The sequence below is a fragment of the Populus nigra genome, chromosome 2 (genome assembly GCF_951802175.1).
Source record: "Populus nigra chromosome 2, ddPopNigr1.1, whole genome shotgun sequence".
In the NCBI taxonomy this organism is placed as follows: domain Eukaryota; kingdom Viridiplantae; phylum Streptophyta; class Magnoliopsida; order Malpighiales; family Salicaceae; genus Populus; species Populus nigra.
Genome location: NC_084853.1, coordinates 36,643,860 through 36,671,552, shown reverse-complemented (window position 1 = coordinate 36,671,552; position 27,693 = coordinate 36,643,860). Strand labels below are relative to the sequence as shown.

Here is a 27,693-nt window from a genome sequence, read left to right as displayed (position 1 = left end):
GTTTTTTTTTTTTTTTTTTGTAATTGTAGTGAAGATGAGTTAATAGAAAATCAAATCATATATAATTAATAAAGAGTATGATCATTTGAATTTGCATGGATAATTGATATGAATAAAAAAGGGTGTAGAGAAGAGGAGGTACCTACCATATTATTGCTCAACTTGGAAATATAATCAATAAAATTATGATAATTTGCTTTTCAATTCGGCAATGCCAAGCTGGATATTAATTAACACTGCAATTGAAGTTCTAGACCCTAACCCAAACAAGTTTACGCTATGCCTTTCCTTATTATTTATTTATTTATTTATTATTCGTTCCTTGTGGGCCCCCACCAACCCACAGACTATAACTACCATCGATTCCATTTCTTTCGGCCCAACTTGGCCCACTCACCCTCGCGAACTCCCTCGTCATCGTCATCATCATCATCATCACCATCATCACAGAAACAGCTAACAGGAAGGAGGAGGAGACTCAAGCGGCGCCTCCCTTCCTCTCTCTTTCTAAATAATGGCGGTACTGTCTCCACCCGAAAAATCTCTTCTTCATTTCATATGATAATTAACCATCTTTTTTTTTTCTTCTTTGTATTTTATGCGGCGTTTATTTTATTATTCCTTTTCTTTAACATTTCTCATCTTCTTCTTCTTCTTCTTTTTTTTTTAAATTTCTCATGTTAATTTCTACCGTAATTCATAAATATTGCAGCTAGCTCTGATGATATATTCTTTATATATAATTACTATAATTTGGGCTGATTGCGCAAAGTTCCTGCATAAATGATGCTTATTTATGTTGTCTGAAAATGAAATGAAATGTTAGAAGATTGCCGCAAGTGATGATTTACCAGGTTGGGTCGTGCTGTGTCTTCCTAAGAAAATGAGTTGTTAGTTTGCGCCTTGTCAAAATCAAGGGCGATCACGGCCTCCATGTATTTTAGCTAATGAAATGATAGGCGGTTATGCCTCGATGGCTAATTGTTTTTGAATACGTGTTTGTTCGCTACAATAATGTATGCAAGTCTAACCGATCCAAGCTAAACTGGGTTGTTCGATTTGTTGACATCCTGTTTTTTTTTTTTCCCTCTATTTAACATGCAGATATAGAAATCAATCCTGCTATATGAACCTAGGAATGGGGAATGTTGGTTCCTTTTTCTGACAATTGCGAAGGGCAAATTGTAACCGAATGCAAATTTATCTATGCAGCTCTATTCATTTGTAGAGATTGTCTTCCAGCATGGATTTTTAAAGAGTTATTTAGTGGTGGTCATTGCCTTATAAATGAATACAACATCATGTTAACAGGGCTTACCTCTTAGGTGTACATGGATGTTATGGGAAGCTTGAGAGCGAGGGCTTTATTTTAGGTGAAAAATGAGTTTGTTAAAGGCGTATAAAGTGTTGCTGATACTACAAATTGAATGAGCGCACCCTACCCTGATCATATTCCTCAATGGGAGTTGAGTTTTGATTTAGTATCTTGTGTTTTTATATGAAGTCCCAGTCCATTCTTTTTCTCTGCTGAGAAAGATGAACACTTCCAAACAGGGTTTGTACACATGAATACCCTATACCAACCTTAAACTTGGCCCAGATGACATGATGTGGCACGCTTGGGATTGCATGTTTATGTTAGATTTTGATGTCGGTTATGGAAAAACCAAAAACAAAATATTTCAGTCACAGTAAACATTGTTGAACTAGAAGCCTTTGTGAGAGACTCCAAGAGGGTAATTATAGAAAGTTGAAGAGGATTTTTATAGTCAAAGCAGTAGTGGTTGTATGTGGACGAGGATATAAATGGATGATAAAAATTTCTGTAACCAACACTATAGAGAGCATGTATGTTTGCTTATCTATGTGGCCTTGCTGTTTTTTTCTAAATCAAGTTGTTTTCCAGAATGAGCCTTGTGATAAAGTAATGAATGTAGCTTCATTCCTTAAGAATCATGGAGGTTACCACATTTCCATGTGTTATATCTACTAAGTAGCGCCATTTATGTAGTTGTGGATTGTACCTTGAAATTACCTAATCTTGCCTACGAGGCCATCTGCTCGCTTGTGGTTATTTTGGGCTTGGTCAATTATTATTCAAGATGCCACCTTTTTTTGTGTTGATGAACCTAATATACCGGTCTTCTTTTCTTGTTTTGTTATGGATTTATTTTATTTTAATTGATTGGGAATGCATGCTATTATATTTGTTTGTGTCTTTGTGAGCATGTGGGTATGTTTATGTTTCTATACATAGGATGCAGAAACATCGAATGTCTCCCAGGTCATAAATTAGAATATTACCATTTGCTTTAATGGCATGTGTTTCAGTGCATGCAAGGTTCGATGTATCTGCTTCAAGTTCCGATGTATCTGTTTCAATCTTGCATTTAATATATAATTTTGCTGTTCCCTCTCTCTTTTTATTTTTTTATACTTTGCTATTCCTTATTTTACAAGATCAGCAAGATCCTTTTTTTGTTTGCCAGTAGAAGGGAAAAAAGTGATGGGAAATAATGTAGATATCATTATGCCTTCCAGTTATCCCTTTTGCTGTCTTGTCCTGAGATGACTGACTTTTCGTGTGAATTTTGAACCTCTTCAGGAAAAGGACCAACCATTGCCAAAGTTCGGGGAATGGGATGTCAACGACCCAGCATCAGCTGAGGGATTCACAGTAATCTTCAACAAGGCTAGGAATGAAAAAAAGACAGGTGGCAAGCCTGACTCACCAGCAAAGGATAGTTCCACATACAAGCCTGGTGCTACCAATACTCTTGGAAAGCCTCAGACTGTAAGCAACAACCTTTCTTATTTTATTTCGCTGGTTTGGGTTTGGTTAAATACTCTGCCATTATCAGCTGGAAGCATTTTCATCTCACACATCACGCTACCAGTCCCATGCCTTAATCTTGAACTTGGATGTATTTTTCATTCACTTAACATTAATGAAAGTAATATTTTTAAATAATTCTCAATACTGTTTACTGATTGCCTCTTGAATTTTACGTTGTTCTAGTCATGAAGATTTTTCTTGTGCTAGTGCTACTGTGGGAATTGCTTCAGCAATTCAAAATAATTAACGGAGATCCCAACTTTCTGGCACATGCTACTTCATTTTATTTTTTGCAATTAAATCTTGCCTCTTGAATTTTTTGCTTCTGTCTGAAGTTTTACCTCTCATTAAATCTTAAGCATGTGCATCTTACTAAAATGTGCATGCTATGTTCTTTCGGAATTAGGGTTTTTTCACTTGTTGCTATTACATATCAGAGACGTAGAAAACTAAAAGGAAAGTAAATCATTGCTCACAAGTATTTTCAGTCTTCTTCAGTAGCTTTCATTTGGATGAATTTGGGACCATTTTTTCTGAAGTAGTTTCTTAGATAATAAATAATTGCACTTGGTTGTCATGAATTTTTCAATAACACTCTTAATTGCTGGGACTAAACCCCTGGACAAAAACCACATCAATGAGCAACAATAAAATGCTTTGTTTTATTAACAGTTGCTAAATTGAACAAATTGTAGGTTTGCATCATGTTTGATACTTTAAAATTTATTATTGGTTTGCAGAAAAAATGGTTTTGCTGCATACAAGCTACTCATGCAGAATAATGAAGTGGCTCTTGCATTGTAAGAGCACTGATGGCAAGATATTATTTATCTACACCTAGCCCCAGCATACAATCCAGAAGACTGGAGCTGTTTTCAGAAGCTATGATGGGTCCTGCAGAAATCTATTTGTTGTGGCTTGAGCTTTGGTAATGATGAGGGCTTGGGGAAGCATGTGATGAAAGAACACTTTTATTTTCTGTTTATGAATACCGATGGGTGATTATTGAGGTTTGTGCTTGTCTGCTCCATTCAATATGTCCCATTAGGCAATACTGTTGTGACATTCTATGTTTTGTTTCGAGTGATATGATTTTCTTGTGTGTATTTGTGTGCTTATTATACCTTATGAAGGATGAAATACCAGAGAAATCACTGCAACGTTTTGGTGCCATAATGAACCCAAGGGTTTGGAGGCTGTGTGTTGTTGATAGGGTTCCGTGTCCCTGTTTTATCATAGTTGATGAGAAAATGTTAGTAATGGTGGAGACTCAGAAGATAGAGAAGAAATAAAATATCAAGGCAATTTACCTTAACCTCCATTGTTGGACCTTACTTGCCTTTATTGAAATCCCAGAGAATTTTTTGTCTCAATCGGATCCCTAAAGTATTCAAAAATTCCTCAATTAAATTTCCCATCTAGTTTCTTCACAAACTTTGAATGGAGAACGCCAAGTTTCCTAAGCAAAGATATCATTTTGGACAGATTCCATGAACGGACATGGATGAAGAGATTCAATGGTGAATTTCTACAACCTATAGAGGTCTTCCCCTTCTCTTTCAAACTAGAGGCTAATCCCTCCTCTCTGACCGATAGATTGCCCCAAATCCTCGAAGAAGATAAAGCTAGAGACTCTGTTTCCCACAGCATGTCCAGAGAAGAAGCGCAGTTATGACCTCTTAGTAACCACAGATAGCTAACTGCCAGAAGAATTGCAAATGAAATGAAAGCAAATTGACATAGAATGATAACAGATGTTCAGGTCATTACACCAATCACTGCAATATCTTCCTCACAAAAAACCTTAAGAATATTCACATTAAGTTATGATTACTTGAACACCTTATATCCTATTCAATCCATTCCAAATGAATCAAATTGCAAATTTGATGCATTCAAATGTGATGACTGAATGTCAAGCATAAAAAACAATCCAACATTTGTCAAGCCTGCTACCTTAATACAAGCCTTTGATCAGGCAAAATAGCAAGAAGAATCAATTGTTGCAGTTGCAAGAAGAAACGTAATTACTTCTAGAATTAGTTCTTCATTTAACAATGAAAGACCAACAGGTATTACACCCTATAAACCTTTCAACCAGCATAGAGTTGATGAGCAATACAGTCCGAAACAATATAAAAACACTTTATGAACAGAGAAGGAAACTTGGATTATGCTTTAAATGTGGTGATAAATTTGTACCTGGACATAAATGTAGTGTTAAAGGGATTCATTTGATTCAGGGAAGGCAGGATGAAAAGGAGAAATTCCTAGAAACAGAAGAAAGAATACAGGGTTGTTGTTATGAGATTGGTTAAATGGTATCACGTGTTCATGAAGAGACAGCATAGGAAGACCTAGAGGAATTGAGCATACAGTTTCCAGATTTTGCTATGGATTCTTGAGGTCAAGAATCTTTTCAAGGGAAGGGTATTGTTATGATTCAAGTTACCATGGAATTAAGGTTACTAGCTTACAAATAAAGAGTGCAAGCCTCCAGTATTGCTTCCAGTACAGAACAGAATTGCTAGCCTTCAAGCAAAGAATTGCAGCATGTGCTGAATGTAAAAAACATGAAGACCATGGCTATTAGTTAGGAGGTAGTTAGCTGTTGAGTTAGTTAGTAGTTGGTAGTTGAATAAAGGGGTTAAATCAATTGTAATCGGAGGGAAAATCATTGTCTATAAACTGATGTATGGAAACGTGTTGAAGAACATGAAAATACAGAAGATTAATCTCACTTCTCTGCTCTTTCTCCTCTGCTCTCTTTTCTTTTTGTTCTCTCTCAATTTTTGTTCTCTCTTCTTTCTCAATCTTGTTAAGCCGAGCTTAACATTTCTAGCCTCGAAAAAGGAGTCCTTTTTGTCGCCAAAGCTTTGATACTTCACGATGAGCTCCTCGCCTTCGAGGACCATGAAGACGCTGTACCAAGCCTAATCGATCAAGTTCCGAAGCTCAATGGAGGAGGCGCGTGGCCATGTATTTTGATTCGCTACCGACATTGCAGTTTTTGAAAATTTTGGTTTTGACGTGTAGGAAAGAAGAGTGTTTTGAGTCTTTTGACTTGACTGTTGACTGTCACACTGAGAGAAAAATGTTTTTTTATCAGTATTTCCTAGCACATGGCACTTGATTTGTTCAAATTAGATTAATTATTAATAATGATATAATTAATTAAAGGATGGCTATCCAATTAACTTTAATCAAGCTTACTGGCAGAATTTGTGAAAATTCAAGTACTCTTCATGAATATAGCCTATGATTACAGAGACGATCAAGTACTCCTCGTGCCTCCATGGGACGGATTATTTGGCTCCTCTTTGTATCATTAGTACAGACTTTAATCAAAATATTAGACACTAATTTCTTCTACTCTTTCGGAGAATGGATAATCTCACATGCTTTCTCACAAGAAATGGAGCACTAATTCAGGTTGGAAGTTAGCATACCTGCCTTGTAGCAGAAGGCCATAGAAATTCTTGACTGGTTCCATTTCTTCCAAGGCAGACAACAAATCCAGCCAGCCCTTTGAGCGTCTAAATCTCTAGTACTTAAATATGGTTCGACTTGAAACATCACATTCAAATCCGAGCAGGTCTATGAAGGTAAGAAATGGAATCGATGTTTCCATGCGCGCAGCAGGAAATTCCCCCGCCATTATCCCGTGCACATTGCTATAACTTTGGTTGTATTGACCCTTCCAAAATAAAATACATAAACCATAAGCAAAAACAACAACTTTAACAACCAATCTCGTAAAGCTTTTTCACTCCATATTATTCCTCCCATGCAAGCTTGGACCAAGAACACTCCTTACGGTCAAATCAAATAGAAAAAAACCAGATGCGCTACTTCATAAGAAATCTATCATTAATTTTACAATTCTTCCATTGTAATGAACACTGCGTACATGTTTCAAATACAACTTTTGGACCAACCCCAAAATGATTCCCACTACAGTTCAAGACATCATGGGAAAGCATGGCGAGAAATAAGGATGCAGGAACACGTATATGTAAGTAACAAGTGCCTCAGTTTAACTTCACTCTATGCCAGCTACAACAAGGTTGATGTTCCTACTTTGAGCTTACAAGGAGATATCTTCACCAAAAAGTCCTGATATTCCCTTCCCAGGATCACTCTGTTTCACAATTGACTCCCCAACCAAAACCTGCAGGACAGCATTACAAATTCAACATCTAATATACACTAGATAATTATCCATTGCAAATGCAGCTTTATGGATTCACATAACAAACTGTGGATTTGTTATTCACATGCGTGGGTAATACAAATCAAGTTACTGGGATGAAAATCCATAACAAGTCCGAGTCACAACATAATTATTGTTTCTAACTATAGGCCATCAAGGACTGCATGACTGGGCAAGACAATATACTGTGGTTTCAAACATTTGCATAACTTTACATCTAGCATGGAATTTTCAATTTGTAGACTTACTGCTTTGACACCAGCTTCTTGCACATAAGCAATATCATCAGGAGTAAATAGCCCAGATTCCCCAACAACCTGAACAGTCCAACAAAGAACCCATCAAAACAACAGTTTACAAGAACACCACACAGTCAGAAACAACACATTTACATGATGGATTCTAGTCCAACTAATCAGGGGGTCACAATCAGATAAGCTGCCACCACTCATCAAGACAAGAGGCACTTACAATTATGTCTTTTTGACGGATAAGCTGACCGCGCTCTCCTTCAAGAAGCTTCTTTGTGTTACTGATATCAACCTCAAATGTTTCTGAGAGTGCACACATATGTGAAATATTGTCAGTCGTATATGTAGGTGGTAGAACAACTTGGCAAAGTACATGACATGCATAATTACAAAAATTGAAAATGTTTGAAAGTGAAAGCTTCATATATGAGGTCCTTGAAAAAGCAAGTTTTTAGATGTTGAAAGGTATACCAAGGTTACGATTGTTGATGCCAATAAGTTCGACCCCTTCTATTGCAAGTACGCGATCCATTTCTCTCTCATCATGGACCTATGGATAAACAGCAAGAGCAACAACACTTCAGATCACCAACCAAACAAATTTTCTTATGTCAATGGTGCTGTTATACTTGAATGTTACAAAAAACAAAGCATGATAAGAAAAACAAATTAAAGGATTGGTTAGAAACTTGTCTATGTTCCATCAGATTAATAATTGGTCAAATAAGAAATACGATGAACAAAAGTCTGTATAAAGAATTGCAAATGTTGTCCAAAGCATGTAATAAAAGAAAATGTTGCATTGGATGCCTGTATAGACAAAAGTAACATAAAAGTGTAACAATTCCAAAAGGAGCACCATTCAGACCTCCACAAGTGCAGTCAAACCAAGCATCTTGCATATCTTAGTCATGTATTTGATGTCAAGATCAGGAAGAACAGCAGCAATTAAAAGAATCGCATCTGCACCTTTAATCCGAGCATAGAAGATCTGCCATGCGTCCACAACAAACTCTTTGCAAAGCAGGGGGCACTGCACAATTTGCTAGCATTAGAATCATGTTTTATGCTCTCGTTGATGTAGGCAAGCATGTACAATACATTACATGTTGAGCAATAGCAGAACACAAAAGCATACCTTTACTCCAGCATTTCTTATTGCCTCCAGGTTTTCAAAGCTCCCCTTCGTTTATCAAAGCAAAATCGAATTAAAAGAACATATAAAATGATTTTGCTACAGTACCCACACATCCTAGTAATAAAAAAAGGAAAGAAAAATACAATGAATGTGCTTGGTAAGGATGTCCAGGAAGAAAATCATACCTTAAAATATTTTTCATCTGTCAAAACACTAAGACATGCGGCTCCTCCTTTCTCGTAAGCTTTGGCAATTTCAACCTATCATGAGAAACAGTCAGTCATGATGAAATCACTAACAAGATTACTACCAGGCCAATGTGGCTTTTGGAACATAGTTTCAGTTCTAGAAGGCTTTTTTGGGGAAAATGCATTATTACTACGAAACCCCCCATTGATTTTTCAAAAACATTTGCACACCATTCAAAATGCCAAAATTGCAGAAGCCATCCCTATTTTAAGGTTATTCCCAGTTTTAAATTAAAAAAAAAAAAAAACCTGAAACCATTAAAGCACCACTTGCAGCAATAAAAACACAATCGTATAGATTTGTATGAAAATCGCATTACAAGAAAGGTCTAAGAAAATAACTGTAAGTTTATCTTGGAAAAAAACAGATTCAGAAAACTACAACAACAACTCAGAAAACATAACTTGACCAAGAAAAGCTCATCAATTATTACAAGGGAAACATGAAAAAGAAATGTGTAAGCCTGAAAAACATATAGAACCAGAAAATACTAATTAGTCGTGGTGAAAGCATGCATTAGATGATGCCAAACACAACCCGCCTGTATTGCTAATTAACAAAAGGGGCATATACATACAGGATCAAAATCCTCTCTTAAAATCCCTCTACTTGGTGAAGCCTTCTTGACTTCAGCAATCAAACCAGGAAACCCCGTTCGATGATTTGCTTCCCTAAGAGCTCCAACAAAATCCCTTGTGGGAGGAGCATTCTCAAGATATTTCTTTAGCGAAGAAAGTGGCTTTCTCTGTTTCATCTGAAAACAGTATCCACCATAATTCATATATTCACTAACAAAAAAATAATAAATCAAGAAATAACAAAATGAAGTGATTATTACTTACGTGAGAAACTTCCACATCCTTGTTCCAAACAATTTCCTCAAGGATGTTACGAGGAGTGTTGCCTTCATTCTGAATCCGAAATTCAAAGGGTCCCACATAGTGCACAGGTGGGCCAGTGGGTGGCCTTCGTCTGATTCTTATACCTTGGCTAGCAGCTACCTCTTCTTGCAGCATCCTCACTTCCCATTCCTTCGCTTTTAGCTCATCTTCCTTGTTCACTGTTGAAGCCTCAGCCTGCAAATTAAATAAATCAATTAATAACAATAATAATAACAATTCAGAAAACTAATCAATCCACATAACAAACAAACCTGTTGAGCTTTAATGGAGGTAACGGAAAACCGATTCCCGGAACCCGGGTTTGGGTTCATGGAGAAGTTGTTGGGCCCGTGATGGAGAGGAGAAGGTTTGGGTTTGGTAAGGAAAGGAACCCTTGTTGATCTCAAAGAAATCAACCCCGCCATTTATTTTCTCTCGCTGCAATTCTTTTGAAACTCGAAAGGTACTGGACTGGATGGCTTGGCTTGGCTTGGCTTTGGGTGGGCTGGTGATTTGTTTTTGAAGCTTAATAAAAACAAGAGGGGAGGGAGGGAGATGTCATTTGGTGAATGTATGCACAGACGGATTGTCGTCCAATCCACATTTCTCACATGTATTATGCTTGCTTGATAAGGAAGGATATCTACCTTTGATTATTGGGTTAATTACCTTTTTTTGGGGTTTGATTAATTGGATCTGGATTCTATTACCTATACATTTAAAACCCTTTATTTTTTTTTCATGGAACAAGTCATACATTCTATAATTTTTTTTTATCATGCATAATTTCTAACAATTTTTTTAAAATTAAAAAAATATAACAAGAAGGTCCAATAATCTAATCAATTATTCTTCCCACTTTGTGAGCAAAGAATATATATTTCTCGGAAAAAATGTTTCATTCATGTTTTTTTTTTATTTTTATTGTAGGGATTATAATGTGTTTAGAAACGCGGTGCAAATATTTTAATATGCTGATATTAAAAATATTTTTTTTTATTTTTTTTTATTTTAATGCATTTCTAAACAATAAATACTTTGTACTGTCACCACTACTACAATCCCAAACGGGCCCTAATTTATCTCTTAATATTAATCTTAATTGTTACTTTAAAAAATTATTAAAATATAAAATAAGTAGAAATAATAAACTAGTAACAAACGATATAAACATCTGTATTTTTCTATTTAAATTATAATTTTATTAATTATTAAAAAATTAACAACAAGATTTATTATCACTTTTCCTTGAGTCCCCTTGGTGTAATTCTCAAATATTTATAACCCACCACGCGTTATATTATAAAAACAAAACAGGTAAATTTTCATTTTTATCTTTGCTATTTTAGATTATTTTCTTTTGCCAATGGCCAATTAATGAAGTCATGGCATGCATGCTGCTGATTATCTCACACCAACAAACGCTATATCGACGGATTTTTTTATTGGAAAATTAATTGGTAAATTTTTTATTAATAAAATGGTAATTTTATACCGATGAAATCGTTTCATCAATAAAACTGTTAAATGTTGTTGTAATTTTTCCGAGGAAAGTACTTATAATCTTGGTATATGCTGCAAGGTCACTTGCTCTGTGAACAGGTTCTTTCTAATATTTCATGCTCACTTGTGATGACAGCCAACTCGGAGCAAGGATGATTAACCTTCTGCTGTTGTTGAAGCGAACAAGCCTATTTCACCGATTTATAAACCTTTTGAATTTAACTCAGCCAAATGTGTTCATCAAGCTTCAACAAAATCGTCTTTTAATCATATGAACATTGAAGATTCTTACAGTAGTAATCATTCAAATGATTTTACAATCATAAGAGTATCAGAGCCTTCAACCTCAGGTGCTTAATTTTCTCAGTATTCACCGGCCCTGCGTTTAATTATAGCAGGCCATGCATGCCTCGTACGTAGCTTTCATAAGAGCCTTTTGCTAGCTGATAACCTGTTCTTCCCGGCCTCGTTGTAGCTTGATATATATATCGTTCCCAATCATTACATTTTCAAGCACCAACATCAAATTATGCATCATATAAAAAGAAAACACAAGCTTTCAGGCCAGCCCCACAGTGCCTATCTATCTTGATTTTAGAGACAAGCTGGTTTTTGCATGCGAGTATTGCAGTGCTCCTAGCTTCCTGGATCATGAACGTCTTTAATTCAGCCTCTTCTAAATGATATCCTAAGTTTTCGCCATGTTGCTCAAGTGGTAAAGTTCATTTCCCCATGCCCACCCAACTCCCAAAAACATCAAGATGCATAAAGCAAAAACATTGCTCGATACATCTTCCAATGAAGCTCAAATTCGATACAATCTTTGACTAGCATGGTTTCATCTACCATAAACAATGTAATGATCCTACAAAATATATTTTAAAGGATAATATTGAAGATAATGCAGAAAATACAATATATATTGAAGAAGATATTCCAGCTGCAATTAATGATACAGAGATCTACAGAGATTCTGCAGATATTCCAATATTATAATATTTTCTAATGTAACATATTTGTTACCTAGATTAGACATGATTTTATGCTCTGTTATTATTAGTCTGAAATCCTAACGAGATTCTTGGAGAAATTATGAGTAAGATTGTCTTTCCTTGCCACATAATTTCCTGCTATATATACATGTATAGAATAACAGAACAGTAACACGATTAAAGTTCTCTTTCTGTAAAACATTGTCTTAAATTTCTTCATGGTATCAAAGCAGGTTCTCTAAATTTTTTATTTACCATAGGCAGAGTCAGTTGTGCTGCCATGAAAGGCCACTTGAAAGAAGCCATTGATGTTGGCTCCATATTCTCTACACCAGTTAGTTACTCAGACGACACAAACACCTCCCACAAATTAAGCTCTGTATTATTGAATGAGTTCAACTACCTTTCTTGGTCAAGGGCTGTACCCATTGCCCTTGATGGAAGATCTAAATTGAGTTTTATCAATGGTTCAACTGTTTCTCCTGAAGTGAATGATCCGGGGAATATGAAGCATGGTTGTTCAAAGACCAACTGGTTATGTCATGGATTCTCAACTCCATGGAAAGAAACCTTGCTGAAATATTTAGTTTCTCAGAATCATCTTCTGATCTATGGGATGCTATTCGTGACATGTATGGGAATCAAACAATTCTGCCAGGATTTTCCAGATCCATCGTGAAGTTGCCAGCCTTCACCAAGAAGACAAACCTTTTGTTCAATTATTGGGTAGTTTTAAAAACTTGTGGAATGAATTGGAAATGTACAGACCTCACACTACAGATGCCACCATACTACGAAAAAGGACTGAGGAGGACAAAATTTTTCAGCTATTAGCGAGTCTCAGTTCAGATTTTAAAGATCTGCGAAGCCACATTCTAATGAACCCTGAACTACCCACTTTTAAATTAGTGTGTGCCACCATTCAACGTGAAGAAATACACAGAAAAGTAATGACTCAGGAAGCTGGTGTGTCGGATACTCGTGCTTATCAAACCAAGTTGCTGCCGCGAGACAAGAGTTCTAGAAATGCTGATCATGGTCAGTACAGGTCACTATCTGAGAATAAAGCTTACAAAGGGAAACAACCTGATTCCAAGTGCCAATACTGTCATAATATTGGTCATCATATGGATCGTTGCTGGCTTCTACATCCCGAACTCAAGCCTAAATTTGCAAAGGATTTCAGGAGGCAAACAAGACGTGCAAACAATTCTAAGTCATACCTTGCCCATAATAATTCCAACCACACCGAGATTTTTCCTGCTACTCCGGGAACCTTGATATCTGATTTTGCAAATTATTTGCAAGACAAGCAAGTCCAGGGCAAGTCACCTGATCAATAAACTAGTCAGGATCAGAAGCAATCAGCTGCACTCCTTAGCCACTTTGCTGATTTTCTAGCAGAGATAGACCTGGAAAACAAGGTAAACTACTTGCTTTTATGACTGCGTTAGAACTTGTAAATTTGCATGATCTTTGGATAATTGATTCGGGTGCCACTGATCATATGTCCAATAAGTTAACCAGCATCCATGATTTTAAATCCTTTGTTCGTCCCACTTTTGTGTCTGTTGCTAACGGAAAAAATGCTTATGTTAAGGGAAAAGGTAAGATCAACCTACTGTCTAATAAGATAGAATCAAATGTCTTTTTCTTACCTCTTTCCCATTTCGATTGCTTTCTGTTAGTAAAATTATAGCTACTCTCAACTGTGAAGTAATTTTTACCTCATCGAAGGTTGTATTTCAAGATCTTGTCACCAAGAAGATGATTGGTGAAAGATTTTTTCTACATGGTCTCTATTATATCTCTCATAAATCTCTAGTCCCCAGGAGTTTTCAAGCAACCATTAATTATTCACATGAGCACCTCTTATGGCATAGTCGACTAGCGCACCCTTTAGAGTTTGTTCTTGGTAAAATAAAATCCGTCCCAATACAAGAACCTCTCAATTGTGAGATTTGTCATTTTTCGAAATCTATGTGACTTCCCTTTTTCCTTTCAAAGTCAAAAACCACTCATGTTTTTAAACTTATTCATTCAGATGTATGGGGCCCCTTTTATGTTTCTATTGATGATTTTAAATATTTTATCTCTTTCATCGATGATTTCTCTAGAGTCACTTGAGTGTATCTACTGAAAACTAAACATGACGTATTTGATTGCTTTAAGGATTTTCATTCATTCATCCTTAATCAGTATTCTACTCATATTAAAATCCTTCAATTTGATAATGGCACCGAATATATGTCCAAAGACATGTCAAAATATTTACATTCTAACGGAATTGTGCATCAGACTAGTTGTGTTGGTACACCTCAATAAAATGGGGTATCTGAACACAAAAATTGTGACCTGCTTGAAAAAACTCGTGCCATCATTCTTCAAATGAATGTTCTAAAACACTTCTGGTCATATGGAATCCTTACTGCTGTTTATCTTGTCAATCGCTTACCCAGTCGAGTGCTGGAATTTAAATCTCCTCTTGAAGTTTTGCAAAATAAGGTTCCGGATTTATCACACATCAAGGTGTTTGGCTGCACTTGTTTCATGCATTTATCAGCTACTCACTGGGATAAATTAGATCCTAGAGCAAGCAAGTGTATTTTTTTGGGCTACTCCACAACCCAAAAAGGATATAAATGTTATGACCCGTTGTTGAAGAAATTGTATGTGTCCAGAGATGTTAGATTTATTGAAGGCACACCATATTTTACTGCAGGAAAACAAGGAGAAGTTTTGTCCAATTTTTTTCCTTTGCCCAGTATTGAGAACACTAATCATCTTCTGTCTATTGTTCTTAGTATTGATTGTGTTCTTCCCAATTCGGACCAACACACTCAATCTTCCACTGGATTCATACCCAACAATGATGGTCTGGGACAGAATCAACTTCCAGCTGCAACTAATCCTGCTTCTAATCCCAGCAATGATATTCTGCAGATTGACCAACAGATTCACCTCCAGTCTGCCATTGATTCCAGCAATTCCACAAGTGACCATATCAGTAACTCAGAACTGCTTGATGCTCTTGATGCTCTGCCATTCACTAGAAGAGTTTCTATTCGAACACGTCAACCGTCATCACGCATGCAAGACTATGTCACCTACAACGTGAGGTACCCTATTTCCAAATTTATATCTTATCATCGACTGTCTCCAACACATAGTACATTCCTTACCTCTATATCCAATGTTCATGAACCGAAAAACTTTAAAGAAGCTCAATCACAGCCCGTATGGCAGTAGGCCATGCATGAAGAATTAAAGGCTCTTACTGAAAATCACGCATGGAATATAGTCTCATTACCTGCTGGAAAGGAAGCTGTTGGATGTCGTTGGATATTCAAGACAAAGTTTAAATCAGATGGGACAGTTGATCGCCATAAAGCTTGTTTAGTGGCACAAGGTTTTACTAAAAAATTTGGTGTTGATTACAAGGAGACATTTGCTCCTGTGGCCAAGATGACCACTGTTAGAGTTTTACTTTCAGTTGTTATCAACCAAGGGTGGCCTCTCTTCCAAATGGATGTCATCAATGCATTTTTACATGGAGATCTTGAAGAGGAAGTGTTCATGAAACTTCCTCCCGGACATCCTCACAGTAGAAACTCTATGTTGGTTTGCAAGCTTCACAAATCTATTTATGGCTTGAAGCAGAGCTCTTGTGCTTGGCATACAAAATTAAGCATTGCTCTTGAGAGTCTCGGTTTTACAAGAAGCTCTGCAGATTCCTTTTTGTTCATTAAAATTGTTTCTGATCATACACTAGCTGTACTGATATATGTCGATTATCTTATTATAACAGGGAGTAATGAAGCTTTCATAGCCCAGCTTAAACGGTCTCTCCAGCAGCAATTTTCGATAAAAGATCTTGGTTCATTGAAATATTTCTTAGGCATTGAAATGGCAGCCTCCCGTAAAGGACTTTTTCTCAATCAACGTAAATACATCATTGATTTATTGCAGGATGTCGATATGCTGCACACGAAGCCTGTTGCCAACCCTTTAGACAGTAAATTAACATTGGACTCTTCCAGTAAATCTCTTGTTTCTTGCACTTACTATCAGCAAATTGTTGGAAAACTCATTTCTTAACAATCACTCGACCGGATATTACATTTGCTGTCAGTCTTGTCAGTGGTTATATGCATGCTCCAACAGTTCAACATCTTGGTATGGCAAAACTTATCTTGCGATATCTGAAAGGCACTATTGGTCGTAGCATAGTTATAACTTTCAATGGTCATAACAACATCATGGGATATGCTGATTCTAACTAGGCAGGAAACTCTCTTGATCGTCGATCTACCACTGGATATTGTATGTTTATTGGTGGTAATTTGGTGTCCTGGAAAAGTAAGAAACAATCTATCGTTGCTCGGTCAAGTGTTGAAGCAGAATATCGTGCTATGGCCTCTGCTGCCTGCGAATTGATATGGCTTAAACAACTTCTTGCTGATTTCGGTTTTCATGGGGTTACTCCCATGACATTGTTTTGTGACAATCAAGTTGCCATGCATATTGCGTCCAATCCGGTGTTTCATGAACGTACAAAGCACATCGAAGTTGATTGTCACTACATTCGTCAACAGGTTCAAGCCAAACTTATTTTACCCCAGTATGTTCGTTCTCATAATCAATTAGCTGATGTGCTCACAAAAGCGTTGTCATCTATTCAATTTCACCAGTTGTTGAGCAAGCTTGGATCTACCAATCCGCTCGATCCAGCTTGAGGAGGAGTATTGAAGATAATGCAGAAAATATAACAGATATTGAAGAAGATATTCCAGCTGCAACTATTGATACAGAGATCCTGCAGATATTCCAATATTATAATATTCTCTAATGTAATTTATTTGTTACCTAGATTAGATATGATTTTACGCTCTGTTATTATTAGTCTAAAATCCTAACGAGATTCTTGGAGAAATTATGAGCAAGATTGTCTTTCCTTGCCACATAATTTCCTGCTATATATACATGTATAGAATAACAGATCAGTAACATGATTGAAGTTTTCTTTCTGTAGAACACACTGTCTTAAATTTCTTCATATAACATCAAGTTTGATTATATATAGCTATGTCATGCCATATAATCGTGAGCTTCTACTTGGGTACCGAGCACATATATAAACATAAAAATGTATTGTCAATCAATGCTTATAAAATATCTTTTCAAATATTTTAGCAAAGGATCTGATAGAAGCAAAATGGCCTAGAGAAAAAGCAAAACAATGTTGGATCTTCATTTATTAGACGATGAACTTTAAAATTATATTTTATACTAGCTTGAACAACTTTTTAATTCATCAATAACACCTCTTAGCCACGAGCCGAATCGAAACTCAAGTAAAGTCAAAGTCCTTGATTGTTAATGAAATATAATATAGATTATGAAAGAAAGCTTGCAATTAAATTATTAGTAAGGGGATTCGACTAATCAAACTTTCATAATAAAGGGACCACGAGTTTAATTAACCCATCTATTATTATCAGTGTATATAGAATTTTATTAGAGTATTTGGTACATAAGATAAAGTAATTCTAATAAACCAGTTTTCTTACTTTGTAAGACCCACAATTGCCAAAATAACAAGGAAAAAGTTACGCAGTGCCTTTGGATAGACACAATTATGGATAACATCTTTGTCTTCTTCATTTTTCCTTAGGAACATGTACGTGGCAGTATCATGCAAGCCTGTCTAAACCCATCTGTGCAACATACATGTCGTGGCTGCTGTCCTGGCGTTACTAAAACCATGCAGCTTGCTCTAGTACTCTTGCACAATGCGCAAGCTGTTTTTTTTGCTACTTCCTAGCCCCAACAAAACGCTTATTATCTTACAGAATCTGGCTCTCCAGAGAAAGAGTATCAGCAGTGGTTCTTCCCTTGCAAAATCTCCTGCATGATAAAGATAATTGGCAGCATTTTCACCTCTGTTTGAAAATCTAAATTTTGGTAGCTTCATCCGTGTTGCAGGCCTTTTCTTATAGCTAATAATCCATACATCCATCCATCAACGCAACGTAATGGTCAACGAGGGAGTTCCTATTGATTACAAAACAAACAGAGGCAAATTACAAAAACATTTCTTCCAGAAAAAGAAATTGTAAATTGATCCTTTGTGTATTCATTCAATCTGTTTCTTTCATCTAAATCCGACCGCTAACTTCCCACCAATTTCTGCAATACAGATTCCCAACTGTGTGCTTCATACAACTAAATTCTTATTATTGGTGTTACAAGCTTTGCCTTCCTAGTAGATATGGCTGAAAATGTAAAAACTCCAGTGCTACTGCTCTTCAGATGAAGTGGGGCTCTGTGAAACAGGCATTTCTGAGAGTGATGGCCGGAGGACTAGATACAATGCAGGACCCAAGAATGGAACCAGTGATATGAGAAGAAGCCATGAACCTTTGTCATACCTGTAAGACACAGCAATTAATCGTGCTAAGCTAATCTCACCTTAAAAAGATTTGAAAGCAATAAAAGGATTAAGGTATCATTATTTATATAAGCTCTCACCACTTCCTGGCAGTCATATCGTTGTAAACCCAAAAGGGGCCAAAAGCAGATAATAGAGTAAAATCAAGGCATGTGATGTGGATCTGCGAGTGAGGTGATGAAGGTAAGTTAGCATCAATTTTGACTAATACAACCACGGTAACAATACAGTACATAAATGCACAAAGAACCAGGATGCTAATTGTCAGCTCTGCATCGATTTTAGCCTTAACCGATGTCAAGTATGCACAAAATCAAACACAAAACACACTTACAAATTTGCTTTCCCTGAAATACTGGTAGAACTCCTTCCATTCACCACCATTTAAAGCTGCATTGACGATTATAGTCAGCCCTGCAGCCAGTAATATCTGAAGTATAATAGAGTTAAATTGCATTTCCTTAACACAAGAAAGAAAGTTAAATAGATTCCAGTCACTTGCTAGTATAGGAAATTAAAGAAAGATGAACATTTATAACAAGTTAAATTAATGGACAAGAAAAGGGCGAGAATCAAGCTTTTCTTAATTGATGTTAAATGTAAAGTGCTTGTTTAATGAAGAATAACTCATGAATACAACTAAATTGGCTATGGTGACATCACCTTTTTCCCTAAAGGAAGAAAGCATCAAAGGCAAGGGGGGGAAAATAGAAGTGGCAGAACCAGGTGCAACAGAAACTTCTTTTTCAACCTCCCAAGTTGATCTTAATCGTTTTCTCGATAATTTGACAAGGTACAAGCTGAATTAGACTTAGTGAAGACCTTATCCATCACACTGACTGTCTCAAAATTCTAAAGATGTATGAAGTCCATGTTAATTGATATTGTCTCCAACATTTCCTTAGAAAATAGTTCCAGCATCACGGGGTTTTTTACTATATTATACCACAAGATAGAAGAAACATCTCAGCCCAACACACTATATGAATTGCTATGTTGTGATCGAATAACAGGTAGAAGTACAATGTGCATGAGCACATGAAGTTGAGAGAGATAACACCTTATTATGGGACTATAATTTTAAGCAGCATTTGTGAAGCATTTAAAATTCTACCTAGTTAGCACTCAACAGATCATCTCAAACGCTTTAAACAGAAGATTGAGATGTTCAATCAATGAAAACTTACTCCAGAAGTCAACTTTGATTCCAAAAAATTAAGAGGCCATCTTCCAAGCTCATTTTCTTCAACAGGAGGTGGTGGCGGTCTCCAGAGAATAAAATAGGGTAGAAGAGCATATGCACCACCAAAACATGAAAGAATAAGGAATGGCCAAACAGGAATATTGGTTTTTGAGCTGCATAACAAGAAATGGATCCATTAGATTCAGCAACGTCCCAAAATTTACAAGAAAAAAATTATATGATTTTTTATACAGCAGCATGCCATTCCCTTTCAATCTAACCAGAGTCAGATGCATGCATAAAGACTTAAAGCTCATGACCCTATACATAGCGTGCAATTTTCGAGACCAGATGTATAATGCATTGTAGCAAAATAATGAGAAATTAGAAGTTACACTCATGCAATTGCTTTCCCTTGATAAACCAACGGCATAATAAAAAGATGCGGTCAAACTGAATAGTGACTGTCTCTCTGAACATCCCAGTAACTTAAAAGATTGTCCTCACTGAATTTTAAGTAATTAGTATCAAACAGAGGAAAGGCAATGGGAAGCTACGCCTAAGCGCCCAGTGGTATCGTTAACATCCTGAAACCTTGTTAGAGGTTCAGACCCTGTAACAAAAAGCCAAGCACCCTTAATATCGGGGGGTGGGGTGGAATTTACCTTCTGCCTGTTGGAAGTAGAAGCATGCTATAAACTAAAGGCCAAAGACCCATGATGTACCACAATGACACAAGCACAGAATTCATCCTAAAGCCATCATCTCCCTTCAAATTGAGAAGTTTCTCCAAGAAATACATGTCCCTTGACTGCAAAAGTTATAATTCAACTTCCATTAAGTTTAACTCTTCAACTTATCTAGAAGGACATAACAAAGTGATTAAAACAAGCCAAAACCAATCAGTCTAATCAACAGAAAAAACAAATAAGAGGTTGTCGTAGATTTAGCAATATATTATTAAATTACCGGAGTCTGGTCTGGAGTGAGGTTGAAAACATAGTAAATGAGCCCACCCCAGAAGACAAATAGCAAAATTGAGGTTGTCCAGTCCCTTCCTCCCTCTTTACCACCACCCGTAGCATCTTTATCTAAAACTTGGTCATCCGGTGACTTGTTGTCAGAGTTTAAGGTGCTGTAACAAGTCTGAAGAACACCCTTCTTATTGTTATAAATGTATTGGGGCTTAACTAAATTTGAAATATTCAAGCCTTTTCTTGTACTGGTATTTGAAAACAGTAAAGATGTGTAATGAGTTTTGAGTAAAGATTTGGGCTTTGGGTTAACCTTGAGAGGAAGACAAGAGAAGTTGCAGGAGATGATGAGATTTGTGCTAGCAACCATCTTTGCTGGAAAGCAAACTCGCCAGATTCTTTCGGGCTATGCTCTCTTGTAATTATCTGATTGCACGTGCACGACATCGCTTGGGATGGGAACGGTGCAGTTTTTTGAGCAAAGGTTCCAACAAATCTCACAAAATGACACCGTTTCAACGATGGAGGAGGAACGCTTGCTTAAGAAGGATTAAAACCCATTCACAGCCAACCAGAATCTCTGCCTAAAACGAATTAAAGTTATGATTGGCACCTCTATATTTCCTTTCTTCCATTTTAATACCTGAACTATAGAGTGTTTGAATCTGGACCCTCTCCACCCTTTTCTTTTAGAGATTTCACATAAAAAAACTAAATTTAATATTATTTAGCTTGATTTGGGCTTAATTATTAAAATGATTGCCTCTAAGATCGAGGCGATTTAGTGGTTAAAATGATGGAAGTTTTAATGGTGGAGGAGGTTGTAAAATAAAAACTAAAAGGGTTGAAATAAAAAACGATCAATAATTGAGGGGTCTTAATTTATAAAGTTTAGCCAAGAATCTATCTTCATCACCTTACCTTGTTGCATAGATAAGGTAGGTGCTTTCTCTCTTCAGTCTCTCGGTCTGTACAGTGGTGTACACTGTGCACAGACATGGCTGAAGCTTGTAGAATTATTCTCAACACTACATTTCTTCCTTCACTCCATTCTCTCCACAAAACACACAAAAAAGTCTCTTACTCACAACCTTTCTTGCACAAAAGGCACCCAGCAATTCAGTGCTCAATTTCAACAAGCAGTGACACCAAAGCAGCAGCAAAAGTGTCCGAGACCGTGCCATGGGGTTGTGACATCGATTCTCTGGAGAACGCTGAGGCCCTTCAGAAATGGTTGTCTGACTCAGGCCTTCCTCCTCAGAAAATGGCAATACAAAAAGTGGAAGTGGGAGAGAGAGGTTTGGTTGCTTTAAAGAATATTAGGAAGGGTGAGATGCTGCTCTTCGTGCCTCCCTCCCTTGTCATCGCTGCCGACTCTGTAAACCCTTCTTCCTTTTCTTCTGTTCATAAAAGAAAAATATGCTATCATTGGCAAGTGGCAACTGGATATAATTTGCTCTACCTTGTAGGAGTGGAGCTGCCCTGAGGCAGGTGAAGTGTTAAAACAATACTCTGTACCGGATTGGCCATTGCTTGCAACCTATCTGATTAGTGAAGCAAGTTTTGAGAAATCATCAAGATGGAGCAATTACATCTCGGCCCTACCTAGGCAGCCCTATTCTCTTTTGTACTGGTAAGTTTTTCATGTTGGATACTTGATAGATCATATACTGGTGTAAAGAATTGTTCAAGAGGTTTCCTTTTACACCGAAAGGGTCTCCTCTCAGTTTCTTCCCCTATAGCCTCTCTATATCATTTCAGGACACGAGCGGAACTAGATACGTATCTGGAAGCTTCACAGATCAGAGAGCGGGCAATTGAAAGGATTACCAATGTTACTGGAACGTATGGATTAATTTGTTTGTGAGCTGTCTTTGTTATTCATGTGCCGAATTTCTATGCTATCTGCTGTGGAATTTCTATACTCCCTAACACTTGGTTAGTCCCTCTTGGCAGATATAATGATTTAAGGCTCAGGATATTTTCCAAGTATCCTCATCTGTTTCCTGAAGAGGTATGCAAGAGGCGTTTTGTCGAATATGATATTTTCCAAGTATTGGCATCCTTTGCCTTCGTACTGTAAACTAACTTATGTGTCTTTTCGAGAGATTTGAGAGCCTCTGTAAGCTTTATTAGTTGCTTGAATGCTGTATATACTGTTGATACAGCTCACCGTTTGTTTGATTTTTCCGTTACATATGACTTACAGGTATTCAATATGGAGACTTTCAAGTGGTCGTTTGGCATTCTCTTCTCTCGCTTGGTAAGTAATCTAGTTAACACTGTTTCTGTAAATTTGTTTCCCAATCCATATACAGGAGCTATGAAGGACGTTTTGGAAGCGGGTGGCATTAGATTGCTTTTCTGAGAGATTGAGTAAACCAAGCTTGTCATGTAAAATCATCTCCATGTTGATGTGTGAATTGAACAAAATGAAATATGAAATTCTGTCTTTCATTTTGTCTTTCTGTCTTCTTTTTTACCATAAATTGCTACAGCGCTCAGTCTTGACGTGTTTGATATGATCACTCATGAAATCAGCTACTAAGACTGCAAATATAAAAATCAATGTAATTGTTTTAATGGAAAAACTCGAGGATACCTCATTTTTTGCTGAATTGGTATTGAATGACTTGCAGGCCTTCTATAACACTTGTACTTACATATTAGATCCTTTCTGTCAATTGAATTTTAAATCTGAAGGCTTAATAGTAGTGTTTAAATAGTGATTTGTGTGGAATTGATTTATCTCTTCTACATAGGTTCGTTTACCATCGATGGATGGAAGAGTTGCCTTGGTTCCCTGGGCAGATATGCTGAATCACAGTTCTGAGGTATGCTGATTAATCATCAGAAATTTCTCCTTGGAAATATGAGCTAATTACATAGTACAAGAATCAATGTTTAATAAGCATACTTGAAATTGGATGATCTAGGTGGAGACCTTTTTGGATTATGATAAATCATCAAAGGGAGTGGTATTTACAACAGATCGACCATACCAGCCAGGTGAGCAGGTAAATGAGATTTTCGTTGTGAAACTCAAGTCATAAGTTGCTATGAGAATTGCTAGATAAACCGTTTATTGAACTGCATTGATAATGTAAGACTAGTTCTTAAATGACAACGTTGTAAGGGAAAAGAGCAACAATCAAAATCTATTTTTGTTGTTTTCATGAAAAAAAAATGCTTTGAAAATAGATTCTGAATTTAAACTATTAAATATATTTATTCACAAAAGTGCTGTCACTGAGATGATGGCATGAACATAAGAATGAAAGAGGTGGTCATGCAAAACTGTTTTCTCTCTGTAATGGAAAGTTTTCTAAGATGAATAAAAAATTGGTGCTATGAACTTCACTATCAATTTACTAGATCCAAGTGTAGCAGATAAAGGAGCAATAAGGATGCCATTTTGTGCAGGTTTTCATATCATATGGAAGGAAATCTAATGGAGAGCTGTTGCTATCTTATGGATTTGTTCCAAGGGAGGGCACCAATCCTAGTGATTCAGTGGAGTTGTCATTGTCTCTGAAAAAATCTGATAAATGTTACAAAGAAAAGTTACAAGCTCTGAAGAAGCACGGTTTGTCAGCGTAAGTATTGATAGCTGGCAGCATCATCTTCAATCACTGTTCATCCTTAAATCGTTGTGTGACATTACATATTTCTGTTCAACTAGCAGATCTCAATGTTTTCCTCTACAAGTCACTGGTTGGCCGTTAGAGTTAATGGCATATGCTTATCTGGCAGTCAGCCCTCCAAGCATGAGCAGGCAGTTCGAAGAGGTTTGTCAGATTTATCTTCTTAGTTAGGAAATTTGTCTAGAACTTGTGCTTCTGTCTAAACTCTAAACGGTTACTCCAGATGGCTGCTGCAGCATCAAATAAGACAACCACCAACAAGAATATAACATACCCTGATATCGAGGAACAAGCATTGCAATTCATATTGGATAGTTGTGAGTTAAGCATATCAAAATACACCAAATTCTTGCAGGTGAGAATTTTTGTTGTTATTTCTAACCTTGTGGCTTATGCGTTGTACAGAATAACTGTAATTATCATAGCAAAATTCTGATGTAATGATGGCATTACATGGATGCAAGTGCAAGAATCAATGTTCTTTCGTTTACTTACTACTTTTAACATTAGTTTATTATTCTTTTATCATAGGCAAGTGGATCAATGGATTTGGATGTGACATCTCCAAAGCAACTTAACAGAAGATTGTTCCTGAAACAGCTAGCAGTGGACTTGTGTAGCAGTGAACGCAGAATACTATTTCGTGCTCAATATGTAAAAAAAAAAATCCCTTTTTCTTTTGCAGCATGATAATTCTTATTTGAGTGTTATGCATTCCATGTTTATTATCATCAATTGTTGGTTAGTTAAAGCTTTTATTTCAACTCTCACTTGGCAGGTTCTGAATCCAGTCACTAACTTGTTTTGCCATATACGTTTAGTTAGGCCATGGCTTCTCTGTTAAGTGTTCGTATTAGATCTACCTGCTACTTATTTGACCCAACACTGCGTTACTAGTATCATTTACTTTCCTTTGGCTGGTGCAAATTATGATTAACCAATTGAAATTTATCTGATCTTCTTGTTATGCAACATGGCATCTCATGCTTGATGATCAATGACTGATCAGGATTAGAATGAGATCGTGCATCTGTAGTTGCCCCATAATCTATAAGCATACAATCAACAAGCCATTGCAAAGTGCAAACCATGAATTAGATATCTTGTCGAAACCCTTTTCAATGTGCTAATCAGTGAGCATTCTGAAATGTTACATATTCCTGTATGCTTACAGATGACACGAACACGCCCTCTTTATAATTTCACAGATGGCCTATCATGCCAGTTGCTTTTATATTATTCTTAATGTTTTATTCATCAGGTACTGAGGAGAAGATTGAGGGATATAAGGAGCGGTGAATTGAGAGGTCTGAAGATTTTTAATGGGTTCAGAAACCTTTTTAGATAACTTCATAGTGTGTGTTTAGAATCAGAGATGGATCTCTCTTGCTGATCGGGCAGCAAGACAGCAAAGAAACAGGAGTCGAGGCCAGGCATTACAAAGGATGTTGATGTGCAGGCTTTGCATGCATGTCCTTGAAGTAAAATTTGAGTAATTGAAGTATTTACTGGGTTTTTTAAACCATTTTTTCATTGTATTGTAATACCATAGAGACATTTATGAACAATCAAATAGCTTCCAACTACTATACCCTTGATATCATGCGCAAATATTTTCATTATGAGAAGATATAGGGCTTGTTACTTGAGGGAGGTGGCTTCTAGTTCCTTGGTGACAGATGTGGTTCGTTTCAGGAAACCGCTTTGCATGTCTTGCATGGCTGTTAAGTACTGGGCTGATCGTATACTGAACTGCTTCAATAGAGATTTTAGGCAGTGGCTTAAGGATCAAATGAAATGATCCGTTCGTGGCATGCTGCTACCGATTGCACTGTTTATTCCATAGTTTTTAGACCGGTGGAAGGCCTGGATTTCCGATTTTGACTGGGTTGCCCGGGTCAATTTTTTTTTTTTTTAAATATCAAAACGACGTTTTAGTAAAAAAAACAAAAGTCAACGGGTTGTAACTAGGTTTTTAACCGAGTCTTGTCGGGTCAACCGGGTTGCCGGGTCACGCTGGGTTTTTTCTTTTCTTATTTTTTTTTCAACCCGGCCCGGTTCCAGCCTCGAGTCGGCCGGGTCTCGGGTCGACTTGCCAGGCTGTGTTTCAAAACTATGATTTATTCATTACCAATTGGACGATTTAGAAAGCATGAAATGAGAAGTGAGCAATTACCATTATGGTGTTTGATTTTGCTGCAAATATTTTTTATTAAATTCAATAATGCCAGGAGATTATATAAGATAAAACAGTGTTCCAAATAAAACCAGGATATTTCTCAAACATAACACATTTAATTGAAGAAAAAACTATTAACATTAATTTTAACAAGCTCGGGATTATACTGTAGACTAAGAGCTCTTACTATTACTATGGATTCAAACAATGATTTCATTTTTTATTTCTTAATTTCTCATTCTTCTTTTTATTATGGATTCATCTTCTCTTTTACAACATCCTTTCTTTCTCTTTTATGACTTTTTTCACCTCAAACCACGTTTTTCAATCGCTCTACTACTTTTTGTAAACCAGATCAATAAATGAGAGTGGGTAAGCGCAAAGTTGTAGAGAGGATGGTGATGGTGCTACGGGAGAAGCACTTTGGGCTTCTGAACTTGTGGATTTACTCTTAATAAAGATATTCATGAGATTAAATCAACAATCCATACCATATCTCGACACCAATCCAAATTATGACCAAAAGCATCATGAAAGGAGAGATTCCTACAACATGGAAGGCAAACTTCTGAAACTACCCGAGGAGGGGGTTACTAAAGAGGTGAACCAATAGTCTGCAGGTTAGCTTCTCTAACCTCTTCCTTTTTTTATTTGGCAAGCAATTAGGAAAATATATCTAGAGTTATGTCTAGGTTGATTCCCTGTAAAAGTAAATGTTTCATATGGTAGGCTTCTTGCCTAATATCCACATGGCCACCATAATTAAACCCATAGTAATATTGCTTTTTTATTCATCGTTTATGTATAACAACATAAAGTTATATATACAGAGCCTAAAAAACTATTTTAGAAATGTTATTATGGGTCTATAATCTTGCAAAGTTAAATAGTTGATTCAAACTAATTAGAAATATACAACTTATGACTTAGACTAATTAGGAATATACAATTAATTGACATTCCCCCTCAAGTTGGAGCATATATATTGCTCATGCTCAACTTGTTAAGTGAGCTGTGAAATACTCAGCGTGTAACTGCTTTGGTGAGGATATATGCAAGTTAATCTTTAGATTTAACAAAAGATACCTCAATAATCTTTGCCTCGAGTTTCTCCTTGATGAAATGTCTGTAATTTCAACATGTTTGGTTCTATCATGTTGTACTAGATTATGTGCAATGTCTATTGCAGTTTTGTTGTC

The 27,693-nt window shown here is 36.6% G+C and overlaps 5 protein-coding genes across 6 annotated transcripts; 3 read left to right on the top strand and 2 right to left on the bottom strand.

Moving 5' to 3' along the window:
- Positions 1 to 357: 357 nt before the first annotated feature.
- Positions 358 to 3,942, top strand: LOC133681430 (protein NOI4-like). 2 transcript variants are annotated; one of them, XM_062104475.1, is made up of 3 exons: positions 358 to 520; positions 2,606 to 2,794; positions 3,577 to 3,942. In XM_062104475.1, the coding sequence occupies exons 1-3, from the start codon at positions 515 to 517 to the stop codon at positions 3,616 to 3,618; spliced, it is 237 nt and encodes a 78-aa protein (XP_061960459.1). In that variant the 5' UTR covers positions 358 to 514; the 3' UTR covers positions 3,619 to 3,942. The 2 variants fall into 2 exon arrangements, with proteins under 2 accessions (XP_061960459.1, XP_061960458.1); XM_062104474.1 differs by lacking the exon at positions 358 to 520 and adding an exon at positions 825 to 2,518.
- A 2,723-nt stretch (positions 3,943 to 6,665) lies between these two features.
- Positions 6,666 to 10,114, bottom strand: LOC133683174 (indole-3-glycerol phosphate synthase, chloroplastic-like). Its single transcript, XM_062106716.1, has 10 exons — positions 9,841 to 10,114; positions 9,530 to 9,763; positions 9,265 to 9,441; positions 8,624 to 8,698; positions 8,439 to 8,483; positions 8,169 to 8,333; positions 7,772 to 7,850; positions 7,521 to 7,603; positions 7,298 to 7,366; positions 6,666 to 7,007 (listed from the first exon to the last, which is right to left on the bottom strand). The coding sequence occupies exons 1-10, from the start codon at positions 9,991 to 9,993 to the stop codon at positions 6,924 to 6,926; spliced, it is 1,164 nt and encodes a 387-aa protein (XP_061962700.1). The 5' UTR covers positions 9,994 to 10,114; the 3' UTR covers positions 6,666 to 6,923.
- A 2,229-nt stretch (positions 10,115 to 12,343) lies between these two features.
- LOC133682946 (uncharacterized) lies at positions 12,344 to 16,799 on the top strand. Its single transcript, XM_062106473.1, has 6 exons — positions 12,344 to 12,597; positions 12,722 to 13,375; positions 13,465 to 13,670; positions 14,786 to 15,177; positions 15,313 to 16,140; positions 16,347 to 16,799. The coding sequence occupies exons 1-6, from the start codon at positions 12,344 to 12,346 to the stop codon at positions 16,797 to 16,799; spliced, it is 2,787 nt and encodes a 928-aa protein (XP_061962457.1).
- A 1,300-nt stretch (positions 16,800 to 18,099) lies between these two features.
- Positions 18,100 to 21,165, bottom strand: LOC133681704 (uncharacterized). The gene is made up of 6 exons (XM_062104812.1): positions 20,667 to 21,165; positions 20,363 to 20,508; positions 19,702 to 19,870; positions 18,849 to 18,944; positions 18,595 to 18,677; positions 18,100 to 18,494 (listed from the first exon to the last, which is right to left on the bottom strand). Exons 1-6 carry the CDS (start codon positions 21,039 to 21,041, stop codon positions 18,362 to 18,364), a joined length of 1,002 nt encoding a protein of 333 aa, XP_061960796.1. The 5' UTR covers positions 21,042 to 21,165; the 3' UTR covers positions 18,100 to 18,361.
- A 432-nt stretch (positions 21,166 to 21,597) lies between these two features.
- Positions 21,598 to 25,904, top strand: LOC133681633 (ribulose-1,5 bisphosphate carboxylase/oxygenase large subunit N-methyltransferase, chloroplastic). Its single transcript, XM_062104725.1, has 12 exons — positions 21,598 to 22,049; positions 22,141 to 22,304; positions 22,433 to 22,516; positions 22,628 to 22,685; positions 22,881 to 22,934; positions 23,434 to 23,505; positions 23,608 to 23,688; positions 24,095 to 24,267; positions 24,357 to 24,459; positions 24,539 to 24,670; positions 24,847 to 24,969; positions 25,577 to 25,904. The coding sequence occupies exons 1-12, from the start codon at positions 21,669 to 21,671 to the stop codon at positions 25,661 to 25,663; spliced, it is 1,512 nt and encodes a 503-aa protein (XP_061960709.1). The 5' UTR covers positions 21,598 to 21,668; the 3' UTR covers positions 25,664 to 25,904.
- The last annotated feature ends 1,789 nt before the right edge of the window (positions 25,905 to 27,693 follow it).

Bases quoted from the DNA above. Each gene is read 5' to 3' on its own strand.
- LOC133683174 (XM_062106716.1), bottom strand. From the start codon at position 9,993: ATGGCGGGGTTGATTTCTTTGAGATCAACAAGGGTTCCTTTCCTTACC. The intron at 8,334-8,438 runs GTATGCTTTTGT...CAAATTGTGCAG, and splicing joins TAAGAAATGCTGGAGTAAAG to TGCCCCCTGCTTTGCAAAGA. The intron at 7,604-7,771 runs GTATACCTTTCA...GTGCACTCTCAG, and splicing joins CATCAACAATCGTAACCTTG to AAACATTTGAGGTTGATATC.
- LOC133681704 (XM_062104812.1), bottom strand. From the start codon at position 21,041: ATGGTTGCTAGCACAAATCTCATCATCTCCTGCAACTTCTCTTGTCTT. The intron at 19,871-20,362 runs GTAAATTCCACC...CTTGTTATGCAG, and splicing joins CTACTTCCAACAGGCAGAAG to CTCAAAAACCAATATTCCTG. The intron at 18,495-18,594 runs GTGAGAGCTTAT...TGTGTCTTACAG, and splicing joins GATATGACTGCCAGGAAGTG to GTATGACAAAGGTTCATGGC.
- LOC133681633 (XM_062104725.1), top strand. From the start codon at position 21,669: ATGGCTGAAGCTTGTAGAATTATTCTCAACACTACATTTCTTCCTTCA. The intron at 22,305-22,432 runs GTAAGTTTTTCA...ATATCATTTCAG, and splicing joins CCCTATTCTCTTTTGTACTG to GACACGAGCGGAACTAGATA. The intron at 24,671-24,846 runs GTGAGAATTTTT...CTTTTATCATAG, and splicing joins AATACACCAAATTCTTGCAG to GCAAGTGGATCAATGGATTT.
- LOC133682946 (XM_062106473.1), top strand. From the start codon at position 12,344: ATGAAAGGCCACTTGAAAGAAGCCATTGATGTTGGCTCCATATTCTCT. The intron at 12,598-12,721 runs GTTATGTCATGG...CAATTCTGCCAG, and splicing joins GGTTGTTCAAAGACCAACTG to GATTTTCCAGATCCATCGTG. The intron at 15,178-15,312 runs GTGAGGTACCCT...GTATGGCAGTAG, and splicing joins AAGACTATGTCACCTACAAC to GCCATGCATGAAGAATTAAA.
- LOC133681430 (XM_062104474.1), top strand. The intron at 2,795-3,576 runs GTAAGCAACAAC...ATTGGTTTGCAG, and splicing joins CTCTTGGAAAGCCTCAGACT to AAAAAATGGTTTTGCTGCAT.